A 27,155-nucleotide genomic window follows, 5' to 3' on the forward strand; every position below is an offset into this window, starting at 1 on the left:
CGGTGCTTACATGTACATGGGGAATTTCCCACATTAAACCTTTCATTATGTACCATATATCTTCATGACCACATTCCCAATCTTAAAGACGTCCAAGTATCAAATAAAACAGTAAAATCCTACCTTAGTAATTCTTACTGATCTTTCATACCATATTCATATGTTTGACTTAGGTAAATCAAAAAACATGCAGGTTTGTTCAAAGGACTATGGTTTAAAGAGGTAATTTGCAGTTTTCTTTAGGGCTATTAGAATACTTTGTTATAAAGACTATCAAGACTTTTTTGATCCAAATAAATTACATATTCAAGCATACATTTGTTGCTGATTTTTATGTATATATTCCTGACATGCTTTAATGTAACTGGATAAAGACTCAATGCTCTCACTTCTACTCAATAATATGCAGCCATAGCAACTTGTGTTTAGAAAATGCCTTACCTTATCTGACCTCATAATAAGCTACTAATTATTTTGCATCCCAACTGTTCCTCCTCCACATTGCTTTGAAAGCGTACCCTTCAAAAACAGTCAAAGCCACTAAAGAAAAAAAAGCAAAACAAAAAACCCCAACAAAACAAAACAAAAAACCCAGCTAACACTACAAGAGAAATGAGGGCTCTGCATTGTTAAACCCTGTTGTTTTTGAGACTGAGATAATTATCACTTCTCCTTTCCATGGGAGATTTTCTTAGGAACTTTCAGTGTCTGAACTTTTCAGAGTCATCAGAAAAATCAGAAATAAGTTCACCCTCGCTCACAAGATACCTCACCCCTGCTACGCAAGACACTCACAGAGAAGCAAATCCACATTTTGAGTTTACTCATATTGCGATGGCAGGAGGAAAAAACCCCTAATTCTTACCTACAACATCTGAATTAGGATCAAACAGTATAGCACTGTCCTGTCACGTACTCCTGAAGATTTCAGGACAATAAAAATCTGCTTAACAACAAAAGAGAGACTCCTGTGCCCATATCCACCACAATCAGAGGATAGAATTGAAAACCTGATGGGGAAATGGTAGGTAAAGCTCTACTGGAGCTACAAATGCTTCATCTGCTATCATTGCACAGAAGGTTGATCTTGGGCTGATCCCATCACCAAATTGCTTCCCAGGGAAAAAGGACTGTCTCAACTTGCACACCATGAGACCTCAGCTGGTCTCATAGGTGACTCCTGGACAGAAATCTCTCCCAGTCCTCATCAGGCAGTCCCCAGCTACAAGCCTCAGGATAATACAGGCACCTGCTACCACCCAAACAGACACATAGATGCTGTCATACTTGAAGGGGAGTGGTAACAATATTCACATACAGCACATGGCAATCTTTCAGGCCCCATATCAGAAAATTACTGGGTTTGAGTCTACCATTTCCACTTTACTTAAGTAAATTGTCATCTTCTATGCTGGCATCCTTTATAAACCCTCCCCCCGACACAAGTCCTACAGATAGGATACTGTAAAAAAACATAGATGCAAGACTATGTGAAAAAATTACATGAACAATGCTGTAATAAAGAGACAAGGAGTGATACATGAATTTCTTGAAAAAGTAGTTAGTCAAGAAATAGAAACTAGCTTTACCTGGATTTGTCCATGACAAAGACATCTAGTCAGCTGGAAACTAATCAAAAAAATGCAGGAACAGATTAAGATGAGCAAAGGCAAGGTGAGAACTGAAGACATAAGACTCATCTTCAGGTTATAGTTAACCCTTAAACAGAAGAATCTCAAGGGGCTTTGTGGAAGAATGTTGTTCATTCTGCATTATACATAACACCTACTGTTTTGTCTCTTTTTTTTTGATAATCAGGAAATAAATCACTGTATGCCTTGGGGTGGTTTGAGACATTAATACTGCCCCACCACCTACAATGACATGCATGGGGTGCTGAAACACTGGGAACCTGCTAAACCAAAGGAGAAAAGGGGGCAAACAAGGATTCATCTTTAGTTATTTAAGGGCACAAAGTGAAAGAAACAAAACAATATCAAAGACTGGAACAAATTTTCAGAGTCAAGAAAAGACTGAAAAATTGCTATGAATGTCACATGCATTATCCACAAAGGACATCATCCTCAGAATGTTGGCAGTGCTCCCCAGCTCAGACTAGAAGTCTAAGTTTTAAACTTAATTGAAGCTGGCAGTTTATTAGCACATTTATCTTCTTAAAGTTAACATGTAGAAGAGAAAATTGAATACTATAAAGTAATTTCAGTCATTTTGCTTCATTTTGCTAGAATAATTAGCAGAACCTCAGTTTAAATAGTCAGCAGTGTTAAATTTTTGAAAAATGAAACTCCTGCAACTAAAGAAAATAGATGTGACAGAAGTAAAGAAATTAATCAGTGCCAGGAAGTACATTGAAAAGTTGAGCAGATTATCATTTCAATTTACTGACAACTTGATTCAGTGCAACCCCTTCAAAACTGTTAGTTTAACAGCATGAATTTCAGTATAGATCCAAGAAAATCACTCCAGCAATAATATGAAAATTGTGTCTGTTAAGTGGCTACCAGATCCATCATTGCACCAATGAAATGGCAGGGTAACAAGAATTTCTGGGTAATCGAAATGAATACCAGGAAACTGTCATTTCCATGACTGACCCTCTAAATTGAAGTAACACACTGCAACAGGTTGTGCAGGTTGGCACAGACAGGCACTTTGGAATTTACTGCTTGCTTCAAAGAACAGAGTGTAATTGCTGAGCTAAGTGACAAAACATGGAACTGAATGTCCTTGTTTAGATTCTTGAGCTTATTAGTCAATTCATATATTTCTTCTGCATTTTACTGAATATACTCAAAAAGAGATGATAAATTCTACTTTTCTCTGGTTGCCAAAACTCACCAGTTTCAAACTGGCTGCATATAGAAGAATCTGTGTAATCTACACAAACAAAATTTGCAAAACTAAAGTAAGATCTTCTAGGAAAACATAATTGTGTTACAAAGAGAAGAGATTGGAAAGCAAGTGTAAGCAGATCCACTGTGTGATTGTGCCAGTTCCAAAAGAATGTGGCAGCTTATCACAGGTTCAAAAACCACAGAGAAATAAAATGCAGCTAAAGTTAGACAAAATGCTCCACAACTGAACTGGACAAAGAACTGTAGGAAGACCTGCCCAAGCAATCTATGCAGAGAAGAGTGTGCTTCAGAAGAGAGTCTATCACATTCCCCCCTTTCTTGTTTTTGCAGTCCAGCAGAGCAGTGTATATGAACATCACAACCTGGAAATCACAGGTCTCTCTTTCCCCTCACAAATATTTGAGTTTCACCCTGATACTCCTTTCCTCAGTGGATAACAGAAGGGTATGACTGGGATAAACTGCACTAGCTGGCAGCCAGATTTCTATCAGCTGGAGTCACTCTATGTTGCTGCAGGGATTCCCAGACTACACTGATTTATGGTGGTCTCCAGTGATGAAGAAGCCTGGACTAGGGATGAACAGAAGTGTCTTCAAGCCACCCTTTGAACACTCCTGGATTGAAATTCAGCTGAAGAATTTCAGCTCCTTTCTACTTGGAAGCATCCTCTGGTAGGATGCAATATGAAACAACACCACTTCAAAAAAATAAACTCAAGGCAACACGTCTGAAGATTTGAAAATAATTTTCCCTCTAAATTTACGGTTTTAAAAGACAGAATATGAGTTTCTGATGGCTGCATACTGGCACAATAATCTTCTCCATAGTCAATAGCTAGAACAAGCAAAAATAGGGTCACAGAGACCTATCAGCCCCAAAACAGCTTCACAAGGAGCAAGGCTGGCTCTTGTTGGCATTGAAAATCTGGGTGCATAGACAGTTATCAATGAAGTTTACAAATTACTTCTGCAGAAATTTCTCCAGAACTAAATGTACAACACAAATCTTCTGATAACTAAATCTAAATGAGTATCCTCTGAGAAGAATTCTTTTAAGAGAAGTAAAAATGGTATGCTTTCTCTCTCACTTTGTATTACATTTAAAAATTATAGATTTTTAAATATTTTTTAAAACAGGTACAGAATAATAATCAATTGAAACCCAGAAGGACCAGCAGACTCACCTTTAATAAATGATTTATTTAGGGGTTTTCTCATCATACAAATGAATGAAGACATGTAAATCTACCATGTAAAACAGTCCATCTGTAAATATACACCTCAACAAAATATGACCTGATGTTCACGTATATTCCTTCATAAATGTATAATTTTGTGAAAATACAAATAAAGAAGAGTTTAGCTTTGTTATTAATGGTAGCACCATTCACAGTGGGAGACTTTCACCTAGCAGAACATATTTCTCTGAACTTCACAGTCCATCTGTCTCCAAGGGTTTTTTTTAGGGCCATTGAATAATATCTGTGTTTACAGAAACACAGAAGACTCATATTTTAAATACAATATGTATCCTTCAACGAGATACAAAGATAATATTTCCTTTTTAATAACAGAGAGACTCTAACACTTGAATTTTAGCCTTACAGGTCTTATTATTTGTGATATATCAATTATGATACTTAATCTTTCAGCTGGTCAAATTTTCTTCAGGAATTAGGTTAAAATTAAGAAGAAAAAGGCTCTGTAGCACTTCTGGGCCTTTGTTATTTTTGGACTGTCCACACAATCCATTTTTTAATGCTTAACCAAGACGTGACTCCGCTGAGATCCCAGGAGCAGCAGTGCCCAAGCTGGCAGCAGAGTGTGACTCTGCACTGTGATTTCAGCCCACTGGTTGTGCTGGACAAAGGCAACCCAGCTCAGGCAGCATTGTGGTTTTCCTAAAGAGCTCCTTCACCTGAGACTGTCCACACACTCCAGCACTGTGCCTCCTAAATGCACAGCTTCACTTGGAAAATTACACAGAATCTCCCAAGCAGTACTTCTTAACACCACAGCAGCCTTCCCTAGGCTCTAAACATCCATCACTCTTTCCACTGTCAACTTCCTGTAATTTGAACTCTTAAAATAGACTCCTCAGGGAAGGCCGGGTGGTTTTTATTATTTTTAAATGCTGGGAGTATTTTTGAATGTCACAGCAAGTCTTACCTCCAGTCATCTTTGTTTAGATTAGCCAGGATGTTCATCTCTTCTTCCTGCATGAGTCTATAAGCAGCACTTACATGATGATTTTCAAGAACAGAACGATCATTGTACAATATAGCAACATCTGACCTAGTGTGGGGAAAAAGAGGCAGATTTTGTAATAGTGTTCCAATGATGGCACTGGGAAAGGTAGTATGTGTTCTCTATCAGAAATATTGACTATATGTACCTGTATAGAGACAGATATATCAAATTATGTTTATTTTTTCCTACTGTATCAAATACTAATGAATTGTCCATCTTAAATGCATTAAAAATTATCATTATACTATTGCATTCACTGTTTGTGGGAAAGTAATATTTTAAAATGTGTGATGTTTCATTGATATGACCTAACTGTGGCAAAAACTCATGAGATCTTTGAGCTTCTTGACTGCAGATAGGATCACAGAGCATTAGAAATGCTCCAATTAGCCTACAAGAGTACCCTTACATGATGCACCCATTTAAAATGCAATGTGTTCACCAACAGTGGGGGTCCACATGGGTATTAAGAAGTTACCCCCCTGCTCTAAGAGATGTGCTTTGGCCCATGCTACTCATTATCAGAAGATGCTGTAAAAAATAAGGTATTGAAATTTCATATGTTTTGAACAGCCACCATATTTTCTCAGAAGAACAGAGAAACCTTGAGCCTCATCACAGTGGGATGGCAGAGATGCGTAGCTGCAATTTGGAAGCACTCAAGCATTTCTTAAAGACAGACTCGTACCATAATGTTAGCAAACTTAACAAACTTAAACTCCTTTCCTTCTTAATCAAAGACTAATGTACAATTCCAAAATTACACTGAGACACTCACACATTTGGATGTGGTGTGGATTTATCATACTTAGCTTCAAACATCATTAATTCTTGGGAAATCTGTTTCCCCGAGACCTGATCTAACCTGCTAGGCAATCAATGTCAGGAGACACCTCTCTGCTGCAATTCTGTTCTGATAAAACTATTTCTGAATATTTCAATTTGGTCCAGTGACAAGTCTGTACTAGAAGAAAGGTGTGTTGCCTTAGCAGTGCAGCTCACTCTGACATCAATAAGCTAAATAAACCTCTTGTTCGGTTGAGCAACAGTAAATATTGCCATGTATGGTACCAAGGAATATAAATAATTTAAATAGGATTGGAAAGGTTATTTAGAGGAAACAAATCATAGCCAGGCTAAATAATCAATATGTTTACATCCATAATCAAACTGAAATTATGGGGAAATCTGTGTTATGCCAATCACATATGTTTATGAAGCACACTTTGATCAACATAGCCACTTATGACTATGTTTAAGCAGTGCTAAAATTTGCTATGATTTTGGCAGCCATTCCATCCATTTTCCTCAGGCAAAAGACACTTGGAATCACAGTCTGGGATGCCACATCAGGGCCAAGTTACAGAAGGAGAGAAGAACAAGCTATATCACATAACAAATACCTGTTTGCAAGTATGCCTGAGTAAAATTCAAAGGCTATCAGTTTAATTAGTTTTCCACTCTTGCAGTACTTCATAGCAAAATATTAAGGACAAAAATAGAAAATTAATATAAACTTGGAACTACAAACTGAAGTTTATTTTTAGCCAGGCTATGCTGAAGGAGAAAAGAATTGTGTCCTTATTTTAGCTGCAAATCTAGCATTTTTCATCACTGAAAGCCACATCTTGGACAAAAACGATGTTATAGATTTAATTTAAATGTAATCATTGTTCAGTTGATCCATATAAGTGAGTGTGAGGATGTTTTTGTCCAAAGTAATAATATTTGTAGCACTGAACTGTTTTACTAGAATATGCCAGCGCTATGCTGACTTTTTTTAAAGAGCAGCCAGAGCAAACTCCTCAACCGAGGATACTAAAAACAATGTATAGCTCAGTGTAAGAGAAAAATAAGATGGTTTGTAGAAGGTTAAGTATCAGATATACCATTTTTGGTCAGGGATTTTCCTGTGATAAGATGAAAATATTTTAAGGGAGAGAACTATATGCTCTTGTACAGGAGCAGCAGCTAGAATGATATGCTGCACCTGCAGGAGAGCACAGCTAGCCTAACTTTCAACCTGGATTCCTTCCTAGATTTCTTTTTCATTTCTAGAGCTGTTGCTTTCAAAACATGCTAGGAGATGGCTCATGCTAGATGTTTCTAAAGCTCTTCTTGAAAGTTTCTCCCTTTGCACCAGGACCCTCTAAGTTCAATACACAAAGTGAAACAAGATGTAAGCACATTGCTGTAAGTGACAAGGCATTTTTATGGGGATACAGTAAAAGAAGTTTTTGAGTCAGTAGTATCAGAATTTTAGTGAACAATAGGGGGTGAACAGCTTTTAAGTCCATGTTCTGCATGTTCTGAATATTTTCAAACTTCCTCTTGACATATCAGCTCCAAAATGGAATTATTTCAGACATTATGGAGCTATCTTAGTACTTTTCCACTGTTTTTGACCATGTGACTGATCCCATTAACTGGACAGAAGTTGATGAAACAATTTGTAAAACCAGGACTGACCTGGCTGCTTCCTGGGTTTATAAGAGAGTTATGAAACAGTTCAGCAATTAACTGAATAAAATGCAAACTCCAGATATGATTCTTAGGAGACTGCATCACTTACCTTGTCTGAATATGAAAATTGTTTGTGGTCCCAGTATGTTCATAGTCATGGACGGCAGCTGCAAAGATCATTGCTAAAATTTCCAGTTCTGTGAGCCAGTGCTGGGAAATGAAAAACAAATAATAGTCACATTTTCAATAATAGCCTAGCTCAGATTAAACCCTACAGTACTGAAAATGTTTTACCTTCAATGCATTATTTTCAACTTAAATAAACTTTCCTCTAACTCCAGATAAGTATATATCCATAACACTTCAGCACTATACAATAAAATATGTCCTTGTACTTATGATTTCTCTGAGACCAGGTTAACATCCTTATGGCCACTAGCAAAGTAAATATTTGCAGCCAAAAATATAAGAAGTTATCAAAAGAATTACACAGTTCACTTTACAACTCCTTTAAGTATCTACTCTGTTAGCTCACATGTGGCACTTGCCAAATTACAGTATATTAATCCAAAAAAGTCTTATATGAAGTTTAGGTTATAATTTGTCTTTTAGTAAACTATATATACAGTTAATTATAAGCTGAAGGTACAAAATTAGTATTATCTATATTTTACCAGTGTACATAGCACTAAAATTAGGCTCATGGGAGATTTCTCTGTTCTAAATTTGATCGTACTTTGTACTGATGAAAAAAAAAAATTAAAAAAGTGCAGAAGGCTAGTATACAGTTACACAGAACAAAAGGTAATGTAGGTCATGTATACAAAATAATGCAGACCCTGGAGTTTTGAGCCCTTTTATAACTCTTGCTAAATGAGGCTGTTCTGTATAGCACAGCTTGTAAAATAACCTCTGTTATCTTCTTTCGAGTTCTATTTCTTGAATGACAAGAAGTCCTTGAGGAGAAAACTTACTCCATCTAAAGATGGGGGCAGAAAAATCATATGATAATTAACCCCCACAGTCATAGGACTGATTAAGTCAAATGCCAGTCAAGCATTTCCACACATATTTCAGATGGTTTTGGTGTACAAGTAAGCTTCTGTACTAAAGGATCAAAGAATTATTTCAACTTCACACACCCCAATATGCACAGATGAATGTGCATGTGTGTGGATGAATGGATATGAAATGCATAAGTTGCCAGATGTAGTAAAAGTTGCCAATAGTAGTTCATCTTTCAAAGAAGAAGAAAGGAAAGAGTCAAGATTCATTAGCAATGTAAGAATAATTAAATAGGTCATTCAGTGACACAATAGGGCTGCTGAGGAACAAGTACTGGCTGCTGGTGAAGCAGTATAGGTTTAGAAAGGTCACAGGCAGAGGAATGAGAATGTACTGTAAGCAGTTCTAAAAATGGAAACCATGACCTTCATCATATTGTGTGTCACAAGAAACCAGGCCATGACCAGTCCTGGCTCTCACAATGTTTTCAACATACCAAACAGAACAGAAACACAGAAAGTGTAATGAAAGCTAAACATAAACTGTTCTTTAAGATGCCTTTTCAAAGGTCAGCTTTTGTAGCAAATAAAATAGTTGCTAGACAATGCATTCATAAGCAGAAGAACATTCCTCACAGACAATATCTATGGGCTACACAGAGACTTCATACAGTAAGAAGAAGAGCAAATATTCTACACACACTGGTATAGTCAAAATTGAGATCAGTAATCAAATTGAAGAACCAGAGAACTTCTTTAGCTAAAAGATTTCTAAGGAAGTAGAAAAATACTCTTACAGAGACAGTTAATAAGTGTGTTTTGAAAGGGAGAGGGAAAAACAAGTATCTGGGGGTCTGCAAGACTGAGAAGAGCTGAAACATGCTTCCCTCCTGAAAGATACTATGTCTTGTGGGTGTCACAGTTAATATAAATTATGTCTTCTATGGAAGTATTATGTATTGCTTATATGTAAAGAAATACATGGCAACTTATGAGTTCTGTTTGAAACTTTTTTTTTACAGTGATGGATTAAAAACTGAGCAAGAAATGGAGTCTCACAATGCACTTATTGGCAGTAAAGGCATTTTTTCCTTTACTTTGAGCAATACAGGTACGTGGGAGGAGAAAAGGGATGGTGGGAAGATGATCGATGACTCAAAAGTTCTTTACAAGATGTATTCACTGGGACTTGGATTCTTAAACCTTCATAAAGATGAAAACTTCATGAATGTAAGCTTGACTTATACATTTCAGTTGCATCATCTGGGATTTAGTCTCTTGGGAAGGTTAATAGACTGTCTGCCATCTGTGATACTTAACATTCTAACACATTGATCTGAGGTGGCTGGATCTTCTTTCTTTAGAAAGACAGCAAATTTTGAAAAATATAATGATTATTTCATTTTTTTAACAGCCGCTCTGGATATGTCTTATTCTTCACCAGAATCTCTCTAGGGGCTTGTGGAGAAGCATAAGCTCTGATCAGCCAAAATTTTTTGGCAAATGTGGAAATAGGGCTGTTTTGAAGCTTCCTGTAAAAGGTACAAAACATATGACCTCAACAACAGGAATCATGCAAAAGCTTTCCTAAATCCCAGCTTTTGGAAACATTTGCTCCAGTATGTGTTTCAGAAATAAACAAGGAAGATAGCAACTGTGCAAGATTTGGAGTTAGTACCAGGTCCTTAAGAGAAAATGAAAGCAGAAAAACATCTAATTGCAAACCAATCTGGAAAAAAATAAAAAAACCAAACAAATTATAAACCACAGGAATTTGATCTAGAATTGCATCATATTTACTCTAATCCAGGTATTAGAAATAGAGCAGAGTTTTAAAAAAGGATCACAATGAACATGTCTGAAAACTGTTGGCTTGAGAAGCAAACTCCAAATTGTTATTGAGTAAGGTACTGGCAGGTTAACCAGGCAACAGGAAAAAAAATCCAGCAAGTTAAATAGAACATTTTCATTATACTGATGCTTTCTCAAATTGCAAGTGACATTTGGTAGAAAAATACTTTGCAAGCTGCAGAATCACTAGGCCCTCTTTCAAACACTGATTTCCATAAATGTTCCTTCTGCCTGGCAAGTACATCTGTTTGAAGGCACTCTTGGCTAAGTGGTGTTCTAGTTAGATTTCTTTCCAAGAACTTTCCAGTATCACAGCACCATAGAATCATAGAATGGTTAGGGTTAGAAGGGACCTTAAAGATGATCTAATTCCAACTCCCCCTGCCACAGGCAGAGAAATATCACAATTCAATGTCTCAATTTGGCAATTAAAATGTGAATTAAACCTGGACTAATTTTATAAAAATATTTTGTAGCAGTGTTGCAACACTAATGATATTTTGCAGCGGTAAAGTCTAGACTATTTTGAAAATCATTTTCCAAATCACATCTAAGGCAGAAGGTTAAGAGGCTGATAAGGATGGAAGGGCCTTTCTCACACTCATGTGCACGCAGTGAAATAGCAGATATTAAAATATGAAACAGATTTCTTTATTCAGTGTTCATAGACACACAAAGTGTCTTTGAAAGTGGTTTAAGTAATGGCTAAATGTACCAAAATTACATGGACAGTTCTGGAAGTTGGGACTTTGTCCTGGCATCACAAGAAAAATCTGAATGTTACTGTGTTTTTGAAGGGCAGAGGGGCAGATACAATGGGCCAGAGGGATGTTTATAATAAAACAAAAGGATTTTCCTCCTGGTAAGATCCAGGTGTATACCTGCAACAAAGACATGGCTCACATCACTTAACTCTTGCAATTAATCTAATATTCTCAAGAATTTTCCTTTACTAAAATATTATTTTGATAGGTGAATATTGTATACAACAACTTTGGTTTGGACTCCTCTTGGCAAGAGCTGCCTAGCCTCTGCTTCAGTCTGATATGGAAGTGCTTTTTCAAGAAAACTTCTCAATCTGAAAAGGAATCTTGGCTGGTGAAGTCTCCAGGCTACACTTACGTAGTATTAGAGTTAAAATATAGCTTTAAACACTTACAAGAAAAATACTTCCTTCAAGTAAAAAAAAAAAAAAAAAAAAAGTGCAATGCCTGGAGACCTTTCCTTGCCCACTCTGAAGCCAAGGGCATTTTAAGTGAGAAAAGGCTTAACATAAGTGATTGACTGCCATTTATTGTGTATATATAGGAGCAAAACCATCCAGAGTTAGTTCTAAATTTTTTCTATCCAAAGTCTTCTGGAATTGTCTCAAAGTTCTGCAAACAGAAATCAGACACTATTTCTTCCCAGCTGTTTCATTTGTTGTTTGGTTTTTGGTTTGCTGGGTTTTTTTTAAACAACTGCATTCACAGTGAAGACAAATTATCAAAAAGCCATTGACAGCAATCTCCATTTTCTTTCAGTCAGTATTTGCTTTTGCCTAGCAAGCTGATAGTGAGGAGAATTCCACTGCTGGTATTTAATTTAAGTGTTAAGAAATAAAAATGCTTGCACAGATTCATTTCAGTTCCCAAATAAATAATTTAAAATATTGTGATGTTTCAAGGCAAATGCAATAGCCTGCCTACCATGGGCACATAGAGTATACAAGAGCAGTGCTAAAGAAGGTTAAAAACTGAAAGAGTTTAAGGCCAGGCTGGATGGGGCCTTGAGCAGCCTGGTCTGGAGGAAGGTGTCCTTGCCTATGGCAGGGTGGCTGGAACTGAGTTGTCTTTAAGGTCCCTTCCAACCCAAGCCATTCCATGATGATATCATTCTAAGCCTGCACTGATTCAGGTGATGATATAATTCTAAGCCTGCACTGATTCAGTACATTTTTCAACAGCCAGGACCTCTGCAGATACTAAAGCTTCCTTGCCTGATCACACCTCCCATGCTCTGATGTGAAAGTAAAAAAATTCTCACCTGCCCACTCCTGCAAATCTATCTCATTAAATATGATATAAAATACCTAAATCCAGGCGATGAAAAGCAAAAAGGATTTAAAGATTATTTTTTCCTTCGTTTTCCCCTCTGCATTAAGAGACGTTCAGCCTGGAAGAACTGTTAAAATGAAATAAACTTCACAGCCTGAACAGCAGTTCTTGAATCTCTCTCTGCAAAAATTTTCAACTGAGCTTTTTCCATTAGAAAAGAAACATGTACACATTTATTCAAAACAGCAGAGTCTGAGAAAAGAAATTGAATTTCACAATACTTCTTACCATGATGCCAGTGTGAATCATTATGTAATGCACAGTTTGAGTAACATCAGCTGCATGGATCAAATTGTGATAGGGATTTTTGTATTTGCTGTAACCAACTTCAAGAGCTTCAGCAAAAGAAATAAGATTGGGAACAGGGATCTACAGACAAGAAAACATTAAAATAATTGTTTTTTCCTGCAACAGCTGCAAAGTCAAGCATGCAATAAATGAATCACAAATAATATACCATGGGATCTAGTGGGCAAACAATAAAAGAAAAATTTAAAATATAAAGATCTGGTATCATACATACACCAATGAGCCTCCACACAAATTCTGTAGGTGTTGTATCTCTCTTCACACACCATGCACAAGACACTGCAGAGCTTTTAACAAAATGGTTTTCAAGGTATGTTGGTCTGCACTGGGGATGCAGAGGTTGCATGTATTTCACAGACATGGCAGATAGGAGTCTAACAATAGGATTTTCTCCTTTTCTTCACTACTTTTACCTTGCTTCAGATAAGGTCTGCTTTAATGTCACAGTACAACTTCCCTTCCTCCAGACAATGTGTGAATGACAGGTACTATCTGGTCCCAGTCATTTTTGCATTGTGCTGGTTTTGGCAGGGATAGAGTTAATTTCCTTCATAGTAGCTGGTATGGGCCAATGTTTTGGATTTGTGCTGAGAACAGAGCTGATAACTCCAGGATGTTTTAGTCACTGCTGAGCAGAGACTGCACGGAGTCCAGGCCTTCTCTGCTCCCCATCCCACCCACCCTGGGGTGCACAGGACGGGGGGCAGGGACACAGCTGGGACAGCTGGCCCTGCTGACCAGGGGACAATGCTCCACAGGGCCCCGTGGCCTGCAGCCCCGGGCTGGGGAGCCTGGCTGGGCACTGCTGCCTGGGACTGCCTGGGCAGCGCTCAGCTGCTGCTGCTGAGCAACTGCTTTCATCTGCAGCCTTTCTCCTTGGCTTTGATTCCTCTCTTAAATATTAATTTTCTATATTGTTATTATCACCATCATTATTAAACTGTTCATATCTCAACCCACAAGTTTTCTCACTTTTCCGCCTCCAATTCTCTTTCCCCCCATCCTTCTGGGGAGAGGAGTGAGCAAGTGAGTGGCAGTGTGGTGCTTGTTTGCTGCCTGGGGATAAACCACTTCACCCACTTTAATAAAATTACATATCCCTTAATAATTTTGTCTTTATTTAAAAACCCTGAAACATAAACAATGGGACTGAGAATGGGCTTAAGCCTACACTGGCAGTAGCATGATGTTCTTCGTGTCTGTGTTATAATGGTGGTCTTGGTGTGGTTCTGACTTCAAGCAAATGAAGCCTGTTGGGAAAAGATGGGTTGCCAGCCTAAAATTAAAATATTCAAGAAACTTCAGGATGAGACATCCTCTTCAAAAGGAACACAGAGTTTTTGCAGTGAAGAGATTTTGCAACTATCAGAAAACTTTCATTTGGTACTATAACAATAAATTTATCTTTTGATTCATTTTTTTATCTCAGCTTTTCAAAGTTGGCCATAAGGACTCCATATATTATTGAAAAAACCCTACCTTGAAAAAGACCTTGGAAAACCAATTTTTCTCTTTATATGTCCCCCAGGTTGTTCAGGAGAGGAAGGTTCAGCTGAACCCCCTGCACAGTGGTGATCAACAGCGTGATCCAGACCATGAAAAAAGTATTTAGGATTCACTATGGTTTTGTGCCTTTTTGGTAATTTTTGGTCTATAATGGTGGGACACTGGTTCAGACCTGCTGAGTAAATAGCCTGTATTCTATTTATGTAACACAAATGACATGACAAGGGTCTACATCACTTTCCATTTTTTTGGGTTGCAGAAAAATTTGCATGTTCTGTGTGAAGTTTCATTTGGTAGAACAATTGACATTTTTCAATATTTCATTTGCCATATTCTTTGAAATTCTACACTGCATCATACAATAAAAAACATTTCAATGCTGGTTTTCTTGTATTTTAAACTTGACACATGTATTTTTGCATCCATATTTTTCTTTATGTTTAGTTCCTGACCTTGAAACGGCTCAAAAGGTCGTATCGGGTTAACAGTTCATACATCATAAATTTCAGACTGTGCTCTCCACTTGCTTCATTAAGGGCAAATACGTCAAAAGACCACTTATCAACATCCTGTAGATGAGGGAAAAGGAAAACAACAAAACAAAAAAAAAAACAAAAAAAAAAAAAAAAATTACATTTCGATCCATTTGGCTAGTATCTAGAGGGAAGTGGGAGAGGTTTGGTGGTTTTATTACCCAACTCTTTCAAATTCCTAATGTAGATAACATATTAATGGCTACTACAATATTGATGATGGAAACAATTCTGTCAGTTATGAATAAAATACTTGCAACATGACCAAGGCCATTTGCATGCTTTGAATCAAACTTCCAAGTTTAACTTGCTCAGTACGAACTGTCTATACAACCTCATGAAGCTACTCTGAATATCACCCTTCAAACAGGCTATTATGCAAGGTCATTAACACTCATGTCATTAAACATAAAGCAATTTGAGAATAACATAATTGTTTGGCTTTCAGGGGAAAAGTGGAGGTACTTAGTTCTCAAGAAATCTCAGTTTATAATTGCATTAATAGACATAGGAACTCAGCTTACTATAAAAGATCATCTTTTGGCTGAACTAGAGTAATACTTTAAATATACAGCAAATACTGTACTTGTTCCATAAGCTTCAGCTTCTTTTGTTAGCTCTATCCCAATACTATCTCCTTTTTCTTGCCTAAAAAGGAAACAAATGCTGCTGTCTGAGACACTGATTAGGATACCACTGGGAGCTGATAAAACTGTCTCACATTTCTATAAGAACTTCTATACAAATTTAATTCTATTACTCTAATAGGATCTAAATTAAGTCAGAATTAATCAGAATCATATGTTATTTCTGAATTTTTAACTATTCATTTCTCTGTACTTTGTGCTCAGTTCTGTAGTACTAACTATGGCTAGGGTACCTTCAGTAGAAAAATATTAATTGGACCCTAAAAGTCACTAAACATAAGTGCAAATACATTCAACTTCCACAATGATTAAACTTCTTTCACCTTAAATGTGACTATCACTTCTGCTGGATAAGCCAAACCAACCATGCTTGAAGTTTTCCGGTACATCCTAAAAGAACAAATAAAATATTAAGAATTAGCTCTTCTTCAAAAATGTACTGAAAAAGTTTATCTTTTTTTAAATTTTTCTTTCAGAGTTTGTGAAGTAACATGAATCTATTTAAGGGTCTGACCCCAAAGATTTATGTAATCTTTTATGAAGCTATGAGACAATCCCCTTTGCAAGTATATTACTCTTTAATATTAGAACAGCTATTGGTACAATTTAGTGTAGAAGTTACAAAGACATTGAGTTCATCCCCAGAATTTTCCAAGGCTTAAGAAATTTTAAAAATTAGAGGTTTCATCTGGAATTCTGTAGAGAAAAATGGAGTGGTTGCAGAAAATGAAGCATAAATTCTGGCTCAAAGATTTGCTCCAGGTTCACTCCAACATTTAAAGGATGGCAGACACTGTGGTTAAATGCAGTGCTTGCAGTAACAAGAAAACAAAACTCTCACCTTTCTACAAAAATCCCAGCCTGTACAGCATGCACAATGCTTCGGAATTTGGGCTTTTCCTCAGGTCTCCTCTTTACTATTCCCATCTCCCTCGTGAATGTAGAAGCTAACCAGTCCCGCACTTCCAGCGGGACCGAATCCGACTGGATGTCAGAGAGTTCATCTTCAGTGTCCAAAAGTTTCCTACAAAAAAAATAATACAAGGTAACCAACAAGACCTTGGACCTAACAAGAGGAAGTACTCACATGTGAACAGCTAAAAACTTGATTTAAGAGGAGCTGAGGTTGACTGTAGGACCAACTCAGCACATCACAAAATGTCTTCTCTGGCAGATGGACTGACACCAAGGGGAAGCTGTGCACAGCAGATATCATCTCTCTCTCCCACTGCTCACGTTCCAGAAGTTAAAAGACAATAAAATGCAATTTATTCAACTGAAGACAAGAAAAGATTTTTCTACTAAGTTGTCAGAGCAGTGGTGGATTGAAGAGTAATCAATGAGCTGTAAAATCCCAAGACCACCTCTAAAACAGTAATGACAGAACTGTCAGCAGGGTTGCTGCTATAAGTGAGAGCCCCATTAGTCTATTGATCTGTACCCCAAAATGGTACAAGAAGTGTTTTGATACTTACAAACAAAAGTAAATGATGCTACATAGCAATGATGTGGTGTGCATGTCAGTGAACGCCCCGTACACATGCTCATCCTGCTGTTGCAGCACAATAAAAGCATTAAAGAGAATTAATTCCTTTATTGAAAAGAATTAATTCCTTCTATGTAGAGATCTCTATTCCTATTGAAGGCAGGGTAAAAAAGTCATAGCAGTAAAGATTTATACAAGATTGGATTGCAAGTCAGTTTTCAAACTTGTTAGCAGTTCAAAAAGCTAGAAAAGTTATATATAGCTCTTGCAAAATAGAAGTATTAAAAGAATCTTTACTTCAACAAAAGTGAATTAGAGGTCATCAGTTTACTTAGAAGAAACTTTTAACTAAATACTCTCTTTAAACAGACTCAACACTTCTGTTCCACACTTCTATAAATCTTTTTCTTACAGTTATTTGCCCTTATCACTCAGAGTGCTGGGGTTTCCAGAAAACAAATCCCTTATTTTGTCTGATATCAATTTTCCTTTCATTCAGTTATGCAAGAAACCCCAGAGCAGGGTGACCTGAATATATACACAGCATGCTACCCTTTCAAAATATTTTCTTGAAAGTGATACCAATTGAATTGTAGGCATTATTTGATTGCATAGGTCTATTTCTATTGTGCTGCGTTTCTGAAACATGGATGAATAAAGAAAGCCTGAGTGTGGTGTAGTTCAAAAGAATCTCCACATAAATTTAATCCTATCTGAGGGATCATAGTAATAGGAAACATGTCAGAAGAACCATATTAATTATTGGTGAACTGTGAGCATAGCATATTTGTGCTCAGTTTCAGTAGCCCATCTGATTGACAGTATATTTTCTGAGATTCTTCAACTGAGGTTTAAAAAATATAAATGCGTTCCTTGTCCTTCCTTGGTTTACTGAAAGAACAGTAGAAAAATTCTTATTTTTTCAGAGGCATAGAATTATCAGGCTAGGAAGGCTCCTTAAAATGGAGTAAAAGAAGGGCAGAATGAACAAGGATTATGAAATTTTCTGGCAGTGGGACCACAGCCAAAAATCAGAAACTTAATTTGGAAGAGGAGAACTTGTGTGGATGAAAGGATTTGAGCAAATTATCTTGCAAAACTGAACCAAGGCTGAGACTGGCCAAAGGTCAAAGGCTACAAGTTGGCTTTATACCCTACACTAAAACCTATGTTATAGTCCACTTAAATCCATACTAGTCTAACACTGTCATTAAATATTCCTGGAGAAATCAGTACATTTATATTTCTGAGGAATATTCAACATTTGATATGTTTTTTGTATAACAAGGAAAAAACCTTACAATCCCTAAAACATATTTTTGTAACTATTGCAACTTTTATTCAAATGAGATGCAAATATTCCCACAATTAGAGGGCCATGGGCATTAGGCTACCTCAGAGCTTGCAGCCAGGATATTCCACATCACCTGTGCAGCAGGAAGCAGGCTTCTACATCAGTTTGCTATGATGAGAAGCAGATCTAAATTTGGGATCTGAGCTCTGCAGATATGAGCCACTGGAGTACAAATTAAGACTAGAAAAACACACTGCAGTCTCTCTCATCTCTTTAACCATTCATCTGTAAAGTAGGAGAACTATTCAGTCTGTAAATGACAGTAAGCAGGAGTTATTTCATGAAGATGGAACAGAGAAGATAGTATTTGAAATAAGTGTTCATTTATCTGTCATTTTCATGAGGCCACTGCTCTCTGATGAGAGATGGCTGAATAACTTGCCAGGGAAGAGAGAGTTTCAGTGGATCTGCTTCTAACTTAAATATCAAGAAAAGCAACTGCAACACAGAATTAATTTGCAAGCACAAAATCTTATAGATCCCTCATCACATAAGATTAATAACTTCTCAAAAAGGATTAGTTTCTTTCAGGTGCCTAATTGAAACAACATTTAAGGAGAGGAAACCAAGGCTAGTCATTCATCTCACTCAAACCCATTCAAGCATTTTATGCCTTTAAAAAAGAAAGATGAAGATCAAATAAAATCAAATTACAGGTTCAAAACAAAGGCACACATTCAAACACTTAACTTCCTATGAAATATTACAGGGTTTTTTGCAAGATTTTGCAACCTAACTTGTAATTATAAATTGTAAACTGTAATATAATTTTGTGACATTTCAAAACGTTTAAATTGCCACATAGGTTAAAAAATTTCATGGAAAAATTAATGGGAAAAGTAATAGACATGTGGCTATAGCTGTCAAACAGAAGGCTACAGCCTTTGGCTTAGCAAGTATTTGGCATGGAGTGACTAAAAGGCCCAAAGCCTCATGCTCCTAATCAACCAACCTGAAGATAAGATATTGTGGGTACTTAAAGCTAGATAGTTATTCCATAATCAGTCTTAAGTAAAACTCTGCTGAGATAAATTTCATTGAACCAGGAGGCATGAACTCAAATATCCCAATTGAATTACATAATTATACTAATAGATGCCAAGACACATATTTTAATTTTTCTTCCATAAAGCAAAGGAATACCCTAAAATGCTAAAAAACAAAACAACAAAAAGAGCTCTACTAAAACGTGCCACAGAAAATACTTTTTTTTTCCAACACATAATCAGGATTTCAGGGTTGCATCCACTTATTTTGCTCATGTATCATCAGCCTGTTAAGTAGATGCAATACGAGGAAGGAGAGGGGGAGGCTTGGGTTATTTAATTCTATTCATTCCATGAGTAGAACTTTCATTGACAGTTGTGGGAATAAGTAAGACATGGCCCTTGGCATTTCAGCTTAGCAATCAATTAATACTGCAGTCATAGTAACTAATAACCTGATCTTCTTGTCGCAGTACTGTGTTTTTTGCCAAGAATAATTTTTCAAAATTCAAGTAGTGATAATTTCTAGCTCTCTTTTCATTTAATCAGAATTTTAAATATAGTAATGCACTAGTCAGAAGTGTATTTCTTTTCCCTTAGGAATATATCAGATGTACTATGGAGGAGAAGAAAGAAAAGAAAATGAAAAAAATTAAAATTAGATAATGGCTATGGGGAAAAAAATTCCATCTTTGTTGATCAGTCATGCTGCCTAACAGAGGTAGTGGAAGATTTCCAGAGAAGAGGTTGAGAAGGTGGTACTAGCTCTTTGCTCTAATTACTGAATTAATCAAGCCCTTAAGAGTGAATTAAAGTCCTCTCCTATGCCTAGAATGCAGGAGAATTTACAGTCTAAATAGTCAGTTCACATTTTTACCAATTATTTAGTTCTATTATCTCCCTATCTTCCTGAATAAGCATGAATCAATATATTCAATCAATATTTCCATCCTCTATAGTCCATTACAACTTCCACTTACATCCACTAAAAGGTTCTCTTGACTCCCAATAAGGATAAACAAACTGCAAAAACAAATGAGGGGCATTTTTAGTACATAAAGGTCTTTCCAAAGGAAATTATGATTTTTACCAACATGTTGTAGTCATAAAATTAGCACATTCTTAGAAGTATTGTCCACATATGAAGAATTACCAATTAATTAAAATAAACTGAAAATAATTTGGAATAAATGCAGGAAATACAACAGAAGAGAAGCAATGTAGGAAGAACCACTGTTACTGAAATTTTCACTTGTTGATATGTGCTACCTACTCAGAAATGCAGAGATATACACCAAAGGCAAACAACAATCTTAAGGTTTGGCTCAGGCTAATCATGATTAAAAAATGTCATTTTTCAGATTACAGACGTGAGCCACTGTCTTTTCTCTTTTTCCTTTCCTTTCCCTTTGATACAGTATTCTGGGAATTCTATAGGACAAGAACTAATTCAGGGCATGATTTAGAAATTAACAGCAAAAACTTTGAAACAGAAAAATTCAATAACTTTGGAAAAGGGATGCTGGCCATTTATTAAATACCCTAACTGACCTGAGAAGCTTAGTCAGAATTTAATAGATTTTCAGTGATTTTAAATGCTTTTTTTTATGCAACTTGAATGCTCTTGTAAGCTTTCCTCCCAGAAAAAAACACAAAAAACCCCCAAAAAAGCAAACCACGTTAGCTTAGTACAAAAGATTTCAAAGGCTTATTTTAAGCTTTTATAAGGGTGGAATGTACTGAATTCATCTCAACACAATAAGCTTTTTCTCAATAGCAGCTTTTGCAAAAGTATCAATTGTAGATTCCCTTAGTGGATAAACTGAATGATTCACTTCAAATGGTACATTTTGTTGTTCGGGCAAAGTACATTTAACCATGGGTTGGCAATGGAGGACAGCAATACATGCTCAGCAAACTTGACTGAATATTCAAGATTAAAATTTAACTTCATGCTTAAATAATTGCCTCTTCAAATATCTCCCCAGCTAGGCCAGCTGAGAGAGGAATCACAGACCGTATTTTTCATCTGGTAAATAATTACCAAATAGAGTAGCCCATTCCACCTGTTCTGTCCTTGGCATTAGGCAGATTATGTTCTTTAATATTCATAGATTTTTCTCAAAAAGGTAATTTTCAGGATAAATATGTTCTGGATCTTTCAAAAGAAATTACATCATTGACTGAATGCCTTACTGTTCTGTGAATGATACATTCACCTTCATGTATAAATGAGCAAATTAATCTGTCTTTTCAGATTGAGAGATATGGGATAAATGTTTTTAAAAATATGTACATCTCTTTGATGTAAGAAAATTTAAGTTTCTCGACCTTGCACCATCAAAGACACTTTGCTGGTGTGACCACCTCTGCTGGTGTCCCTGAATAGCTATTGGTGCCTGAACTGGCACAATTCCTTCCATAACCAGAGCCTTAGAGCCAGTGAAACTCTGTGACTCGCAGTCAGCTCCATCAGGTGAGAACAGAGTGCCAGTGGTCCTGCATTGTCAAGGAACAGTTTCCTGCTGGGAGTTTCCTGCTAGCTCAGAGCCTTACAATGCTCTGTTCAAGCCTTACAATACAATGTTCAGGCACAGTACAAGAACTGTGTCTGCCATTGTAGTGTCATTGAAATATTATTTCCAGAGCTCTCATGCAAATATATATTGCTACAATGTCACCCTTAATGACATCACCTTTTTCTTCATGAACCTGTATTTGTTATTATGCCTTGTTGACTCAAAGATGCTAAAAGATCCTGCCAGTATATAATACAGAGCTACTTCATGCATTACAGAAATGCAGTCTCTTCTAAGTCAAAAGTTCTCAAGTAGTTAAAGCCTTATTAAAGGGGCATTATACAGTCTGAAATAAGCAAAAACCCTGTATGGAACTGCAACTGCATAGATAAATATGCCCCTGAAATCAAGTCTATTTTCTAACATACTGAGGCATATAAAAATGAAACATAATTGGAATAAACTATTCTGATTTTATACAGAACAGCATAAAAGTAGTCTCCACAATACGGATTTTTTCTTATTATTACTATTATTCTTGCTATTTTTATTATTTAGCTTTGGAATACATTTTTTCCCTTTCATCTTGTAATGCTTATCTAGATTTTATTTGACTTATTTTCTTTTCAGTTAGCATGAATGAAGAGCTGCATTTACAAGGAATGGAACATCTGTCATGACTGAATTATCAGGCTGTATTTATTTCCTGTTTGACTCTAAATATCCTTCTTCCATTGCCTTGAGCCAAGTGGCAGGTACTAACGGAGAAAATTCTGCAGGATTTGTCAGAATTATTTATAATATCTATTAATTTTGAACTTCCACAGAGCAAATCTAAGGGGCTGGAACTGTGAGAGTCTTCTGGTTATTTTCAGCTGATGATGGATCTCAGCTTCAGCTACCAGAGTGTTTGATCTCTTTCAAGGAAGAAGTTGGTGCAGCACTGAAAGATGCAGCAGTCAAAAAGGAGCTTGTTAAACAAGCTAATTGAGTGACTTGGGGCACAGATAATGGAGCTCATAGGAAAGCAGCACTTACTTGATGCCTGGCCTGGTGTCTGGGCTTTCCAACTTGCCATCAGCTCAGAACCTTTTATAGAGATATCGACAGTCACTGCCCCAAACCAATTTTTCCTCATTTTGGAAGGTTATCCCTAGTGCCTATCCCTGTTTCTAAGAAGTCTACTCTCAGAACTTCTTAAATAAAATCTGTTGCATTGTTTCGCTGCTTTTGCCCTAACCCAAATCCACAGAGCTTTAGAAAGCTCAAGAATGGAAATGAGTATTGGCAAATATTACAAAAATGCTCAAATAAATGGCTATAGTGTAAAGAAACAAAGGAATAGAAAAAGGGACAGTCAGGGGACCTGAAAAAATGTTTCATCCTCTGCTAAATGGTGTGAATTCTACAGCTATTTGAACCTGATTGTTGCACTTTAAATAAAGATTCAATATGTCATCAATGTACATGTTTGAATGCTCTTCCATGTTCACACACAACTTTATAATATGATACAGGTTTTTCAAGAAATTCAAATGAAGTAACGATATATGGGGGGGAAATGGGTATCTTCTACTGAAAGAAATTGGAACTGCTCACTGATAAAACCCTCACTCTTATAAGGAGAAAAGTGTTTTTGCCAGAATAATGCCAGAGATTCATTTTTTAAGTAGGGGTGGTTTCCTGGAGCTGTGGAACATAGAAGGCTCTTCCTTGATCCTTGGCCCCATTACTGACCAAGTTCTGTGAGATATGTCATACTTGGACCTCTTTATTGACCTTCACTTTGACTTTTCCTTTTGCTGTTTTCTTCTCTGTGCCTGTGAAGAATTGCAGAAGGTCCTTCAGCAATAGGTGGGGGACCACTGTCAGGAGCATTTTATCATCCTGTTTCATAGCATATATATCAGAACAGAAAGATGAAATAAGAGGATTCAAGTAACAAACTCTCTGTTTAATACTATTCTTAATCTGTAGAGGTTGCTATTCCTGTCTACAAAGATATTTAAATGACCTTTCCCTCAGCTGATATTGAGGTCTGTTGCCCAAAAAAGTGGGGAAGAAGAGAACACCACAAACAGGATGCAATTTTAGATTGCTGGTTGAAGCTGAGGTCTTCCTCTGCTTGGACGCTTCAGCAATGGGTCAGTAAATTCATCAAGACAAAATCCAGGGATCAATACTGGTCTTAAAACAGCATGGGTATTTTCACATGAGACATTGCTGACACTGAACAGAAATTCATATATAAGACACTTACTGAAGTTATTTGAATTTTGTGATGTATAAAATTGCATGTTCAGGCTCAGCAGGAACAGGCCCTTTTGCTTATGATCTAAACTATTATTTCTAATCTACTAATGAGTGCAATTAACTCAGTTCCAGACTCCCACAGAAGTAGCTCTGTGCAAGACAAAGAACCTGTATTCTTTGGTGGGAACAAGGACAAAATGCAACCCCACAAGGTAACTCAGCTAACTCCATTTGACTCAGTGACACATACACTGCTTTGTTCCTTAAGGATTGGCTTCCCAGGAACTCAAGAGACCCTTTTTGAGTGCTTACATTTTTGAGTGACTTAGGTTACAGAATAATGGCCACGCTATTTAAAACATAATTATCTTTGCAGCTTGCCATGGAAAAGATTGGTACTATGAAAGTACCAGTCACAACTATGGTGTTTTCCAGCCTCACAATAAATTTACTATTTGCAATTGTCAGTAAATTATAAATTTTACAGATGACCATTTACAATTGTTTTTAATGGGGAAGTGTCAAAATTTAAAATAGACCCATACTTAACCCATGTCCAACTAAGATATGGAGGGTCAGTCTACATTTCCAGGATAAAATTAACACAAAAACCACCAGGTTAAAAAAACCCATCATACTGATTCTGAATTTCATGGAGACTGCATTAGTCCAAGGAAGAGAAATCAAAACCAAAATCAAATACTGTAAACCAAAAGGTACAATACAGAGGTAAAACAGTGAAGTACAAACCACTAAAATTAAAGAATAAAAGTAAAAAGTAGGTTTCATTATAGTGTCACTTTTAACTATTATTTAGAGCAGAATTAGATTTATATTTCTAAATATATACTTCATAAATACAGATATAGGTACAGAAAGATATACATAAAATGTATGCTTAATGCATATCTATATGAGTAATGCTACCAAAATTTGGTAGGTCCACAAACTCTCAAGTTTCTTTGGTGAACACAGGTATTCAACAAATAAGAGCAAAATAAGATACCTGTCTCAAGTGTATCCTGACTTAGTACATTGAAAAATCAGAATATTCTGTAAAATACTGGATGCAATAAATAAATATGATTAGACATCGTTGTGCAGTGAGCTCCAGAAGAGAAAAACTTTATTCATACACTGAACTAGCATTTTTGAAAACAGTCACCATTACGAGGACATTGTGGTCCTAGAATTAAGAAAATAATCAGCGGATTATGAAAATCTTTCCAATCACTATAAAATTACATGTGTTTGTTTTCTTCAGGGTATTTTAATAATCTTGCTGTCAAGTTCTATGAGGGCAAATTAGCTAATTTAAAGATTTTCTTACGGCAAAAGCAATGCACCTGTTGCTGCCAGAGCCTATGTATATTCAGTGGTAGCTGTTTTCTCTGAGCATGAAATGCCTGCTATTTGTCTTGATATTCCCACACAGAGGCAGAAAGACTGGATTCCTCATTGTGACACTACTGTTCATCTGCACAGAAGCTGCCTCAGTTTAGAAACTAAGTAAATCTCAATTTATTTTCCTGGTCCTGGCACTACTGCTCAGACAGAGCATGAATACTACACCCATTTAATCCCAGTGTTTGGGAGGTGTATGGAGGAATAACCAGTGCTTTATCTCTGAAGAAGGACTTCAAGCTCTGTATCATCTATGCAGATTTGCAAGGGGAAGGCACATGCCACAGAGAGAATGCTAGGTCCATGAAATAATTCACAAATGTAGAACTGAGACATGTGCTGCACACTCCAGTGGTACCAAGGAAGTTTGGACAGACATCTTTGTGAGACCATTCTGCTTAGAAAAAAAACTTAGAAAGGCCAGCATGCAGAAATAAAACCAGTGAGTTAGCCAGCTAATTTCAATACAGTCCATATCTTAAAACTCTTTCATTTAACCAAATACTTAGAACTTCTATTTTACTTGGAATTAACCCACGTGATTGTCAGTAATACTGCCAACAATAAACAGAAACTAAGCATCAAACGTAATAAAATAAATCACAGCTTTTCATTCATTTGTGTATTTACTGACCAGCTATTCTGACTCATTTCTGTGAGCATTTCTTTCCAGACAAGAGTTACATCTGACCTTTGGAATCTCACTTGCTTTAACTTTGTCATAAACGACCCAAGAGCTACATACGCTTCTTCTGATGTGCACAGACCTTCAGCTCATGTCAGTGACAATTGCATGCAAAGACCAAAGTTCTAAAATACAATTTGCAACATTCTTTCATTTTGTTTTCCCCCCAGACTTACCTGGTTTCATCAATATAAACTGCCTCCAGCACAGACGCCGCATATTCAATATTCTTTTTTAAGTCCACCACATTAATGTCACCCTTCTCCAGCTGCTTTACCAAGCATCTTAATCTGTAGGAAAAAAAATAAAATAAAAACATCAGTATGATAATTCTATCAAATTTAGTGACTTCATTTTCTAATTGAAACATTGGAACCAACAAAACAATGTAGAGCCAAGGGCTATCACTCCATCTCTTGTCTTGGTTTAAGGAAATCTTGCTTTAGAATGCACTTAACACTGACTGGTTTAATATTTTTATAGCTCGCTAAATTCATAAGGTGTACTAAAAAATGGCTTACACATTCCAGAAAGTCAGAGAGGACATTTTAACCATCATCAAAGCAATTTCCTATTCATTTGTGACATTACTATTATGCCTCAGTCTCTAATTTTAAAAAAATAAATAAAAATTAAATTAGCGTGTTGTCTCACTATAATTTTTCCATGCTTAGGTGGTTAATTATATTTTTATAACCATGGTATACTGATTTTTCTTCACTTAAATGTCTTTAGTTTTTATTTAGGCCTCCAGTATGTTTTTGCTGCAGAATTTATTCTCTTATTAGTGTGAGATAATATGGAAGTCTGTTGTGTCTGTGCTTATAAAAAATTCTTCATTATACCAGAGGAAAGGCAGAGCCCATGGCAGTAGAAAAATCCAAATATTCCCAAGTGTGCTTTAAACTTTTAGTTTTGAAGACTTTGTTTTACA

The 27,155-nt window shown here is 36.5% G+C and overlaps 1 protein-coding gene across 6 annotated transcripts in view; it reads right to left on the reverse strand.

The window, feature by feature from the left end:
• The window catches only part of PDE1A (phosphodiesterase 1A), a 188,492-nt gene that overhangs the window by 27,532 nt on the left and 133,805 nt on the right, over window positions 1–27,155 (reverse strand). For all 6 annotated transcript variants that reach the window (XM_063162266.1, XM_063162265.1, XM_063162264.1 and 3 more), the window contains 7 exons: window positions 26,398–26,511; window positions 16,376–16,558; window positions 15,858–15,924; window positions 14,807–14,923; window positions 12,768–12,908; window positions 7,698–7,798; window positions 5,045–5,170 (listed from right to left, as the gene is read on the reverse strand). In XM_063162266.1, the coding sequence (XP_063018336.1) occupies window positions 5,045–5,170; window positions 7,698–7,798; window positions 12,768–12,908; window positions 14,807–14,923; window positions 15,858–15,924; window positions 16,376–16,558; window positions 26,398–26,511 (849 nt within the window). The remainder of the gene's footprint in view (window positions 1–5,044; window positions 5,171–7,697; window positions 7,799–12,767; window positions 12,909–14,806; window positions 14,924–15,857; window positions 15,925–16,375; window positions 16,559–26,397; window positions 26,512–27,155) is intronic.

This window comes from Melospiza melodia, chromosome 8 (assembly GCF_035770615.1).
Source record: "Melospiza melodia melodia isolate bMelMel2 chromosome 8, bMelMel2.pri, whole genome shotgun sequence".
Classification (NCBI taxonomy): Eukaryota; Metazoa; Chordata; class Aves; order Passeriformes; family Passerellidae; genus Melospiza; species Melospiza melodia.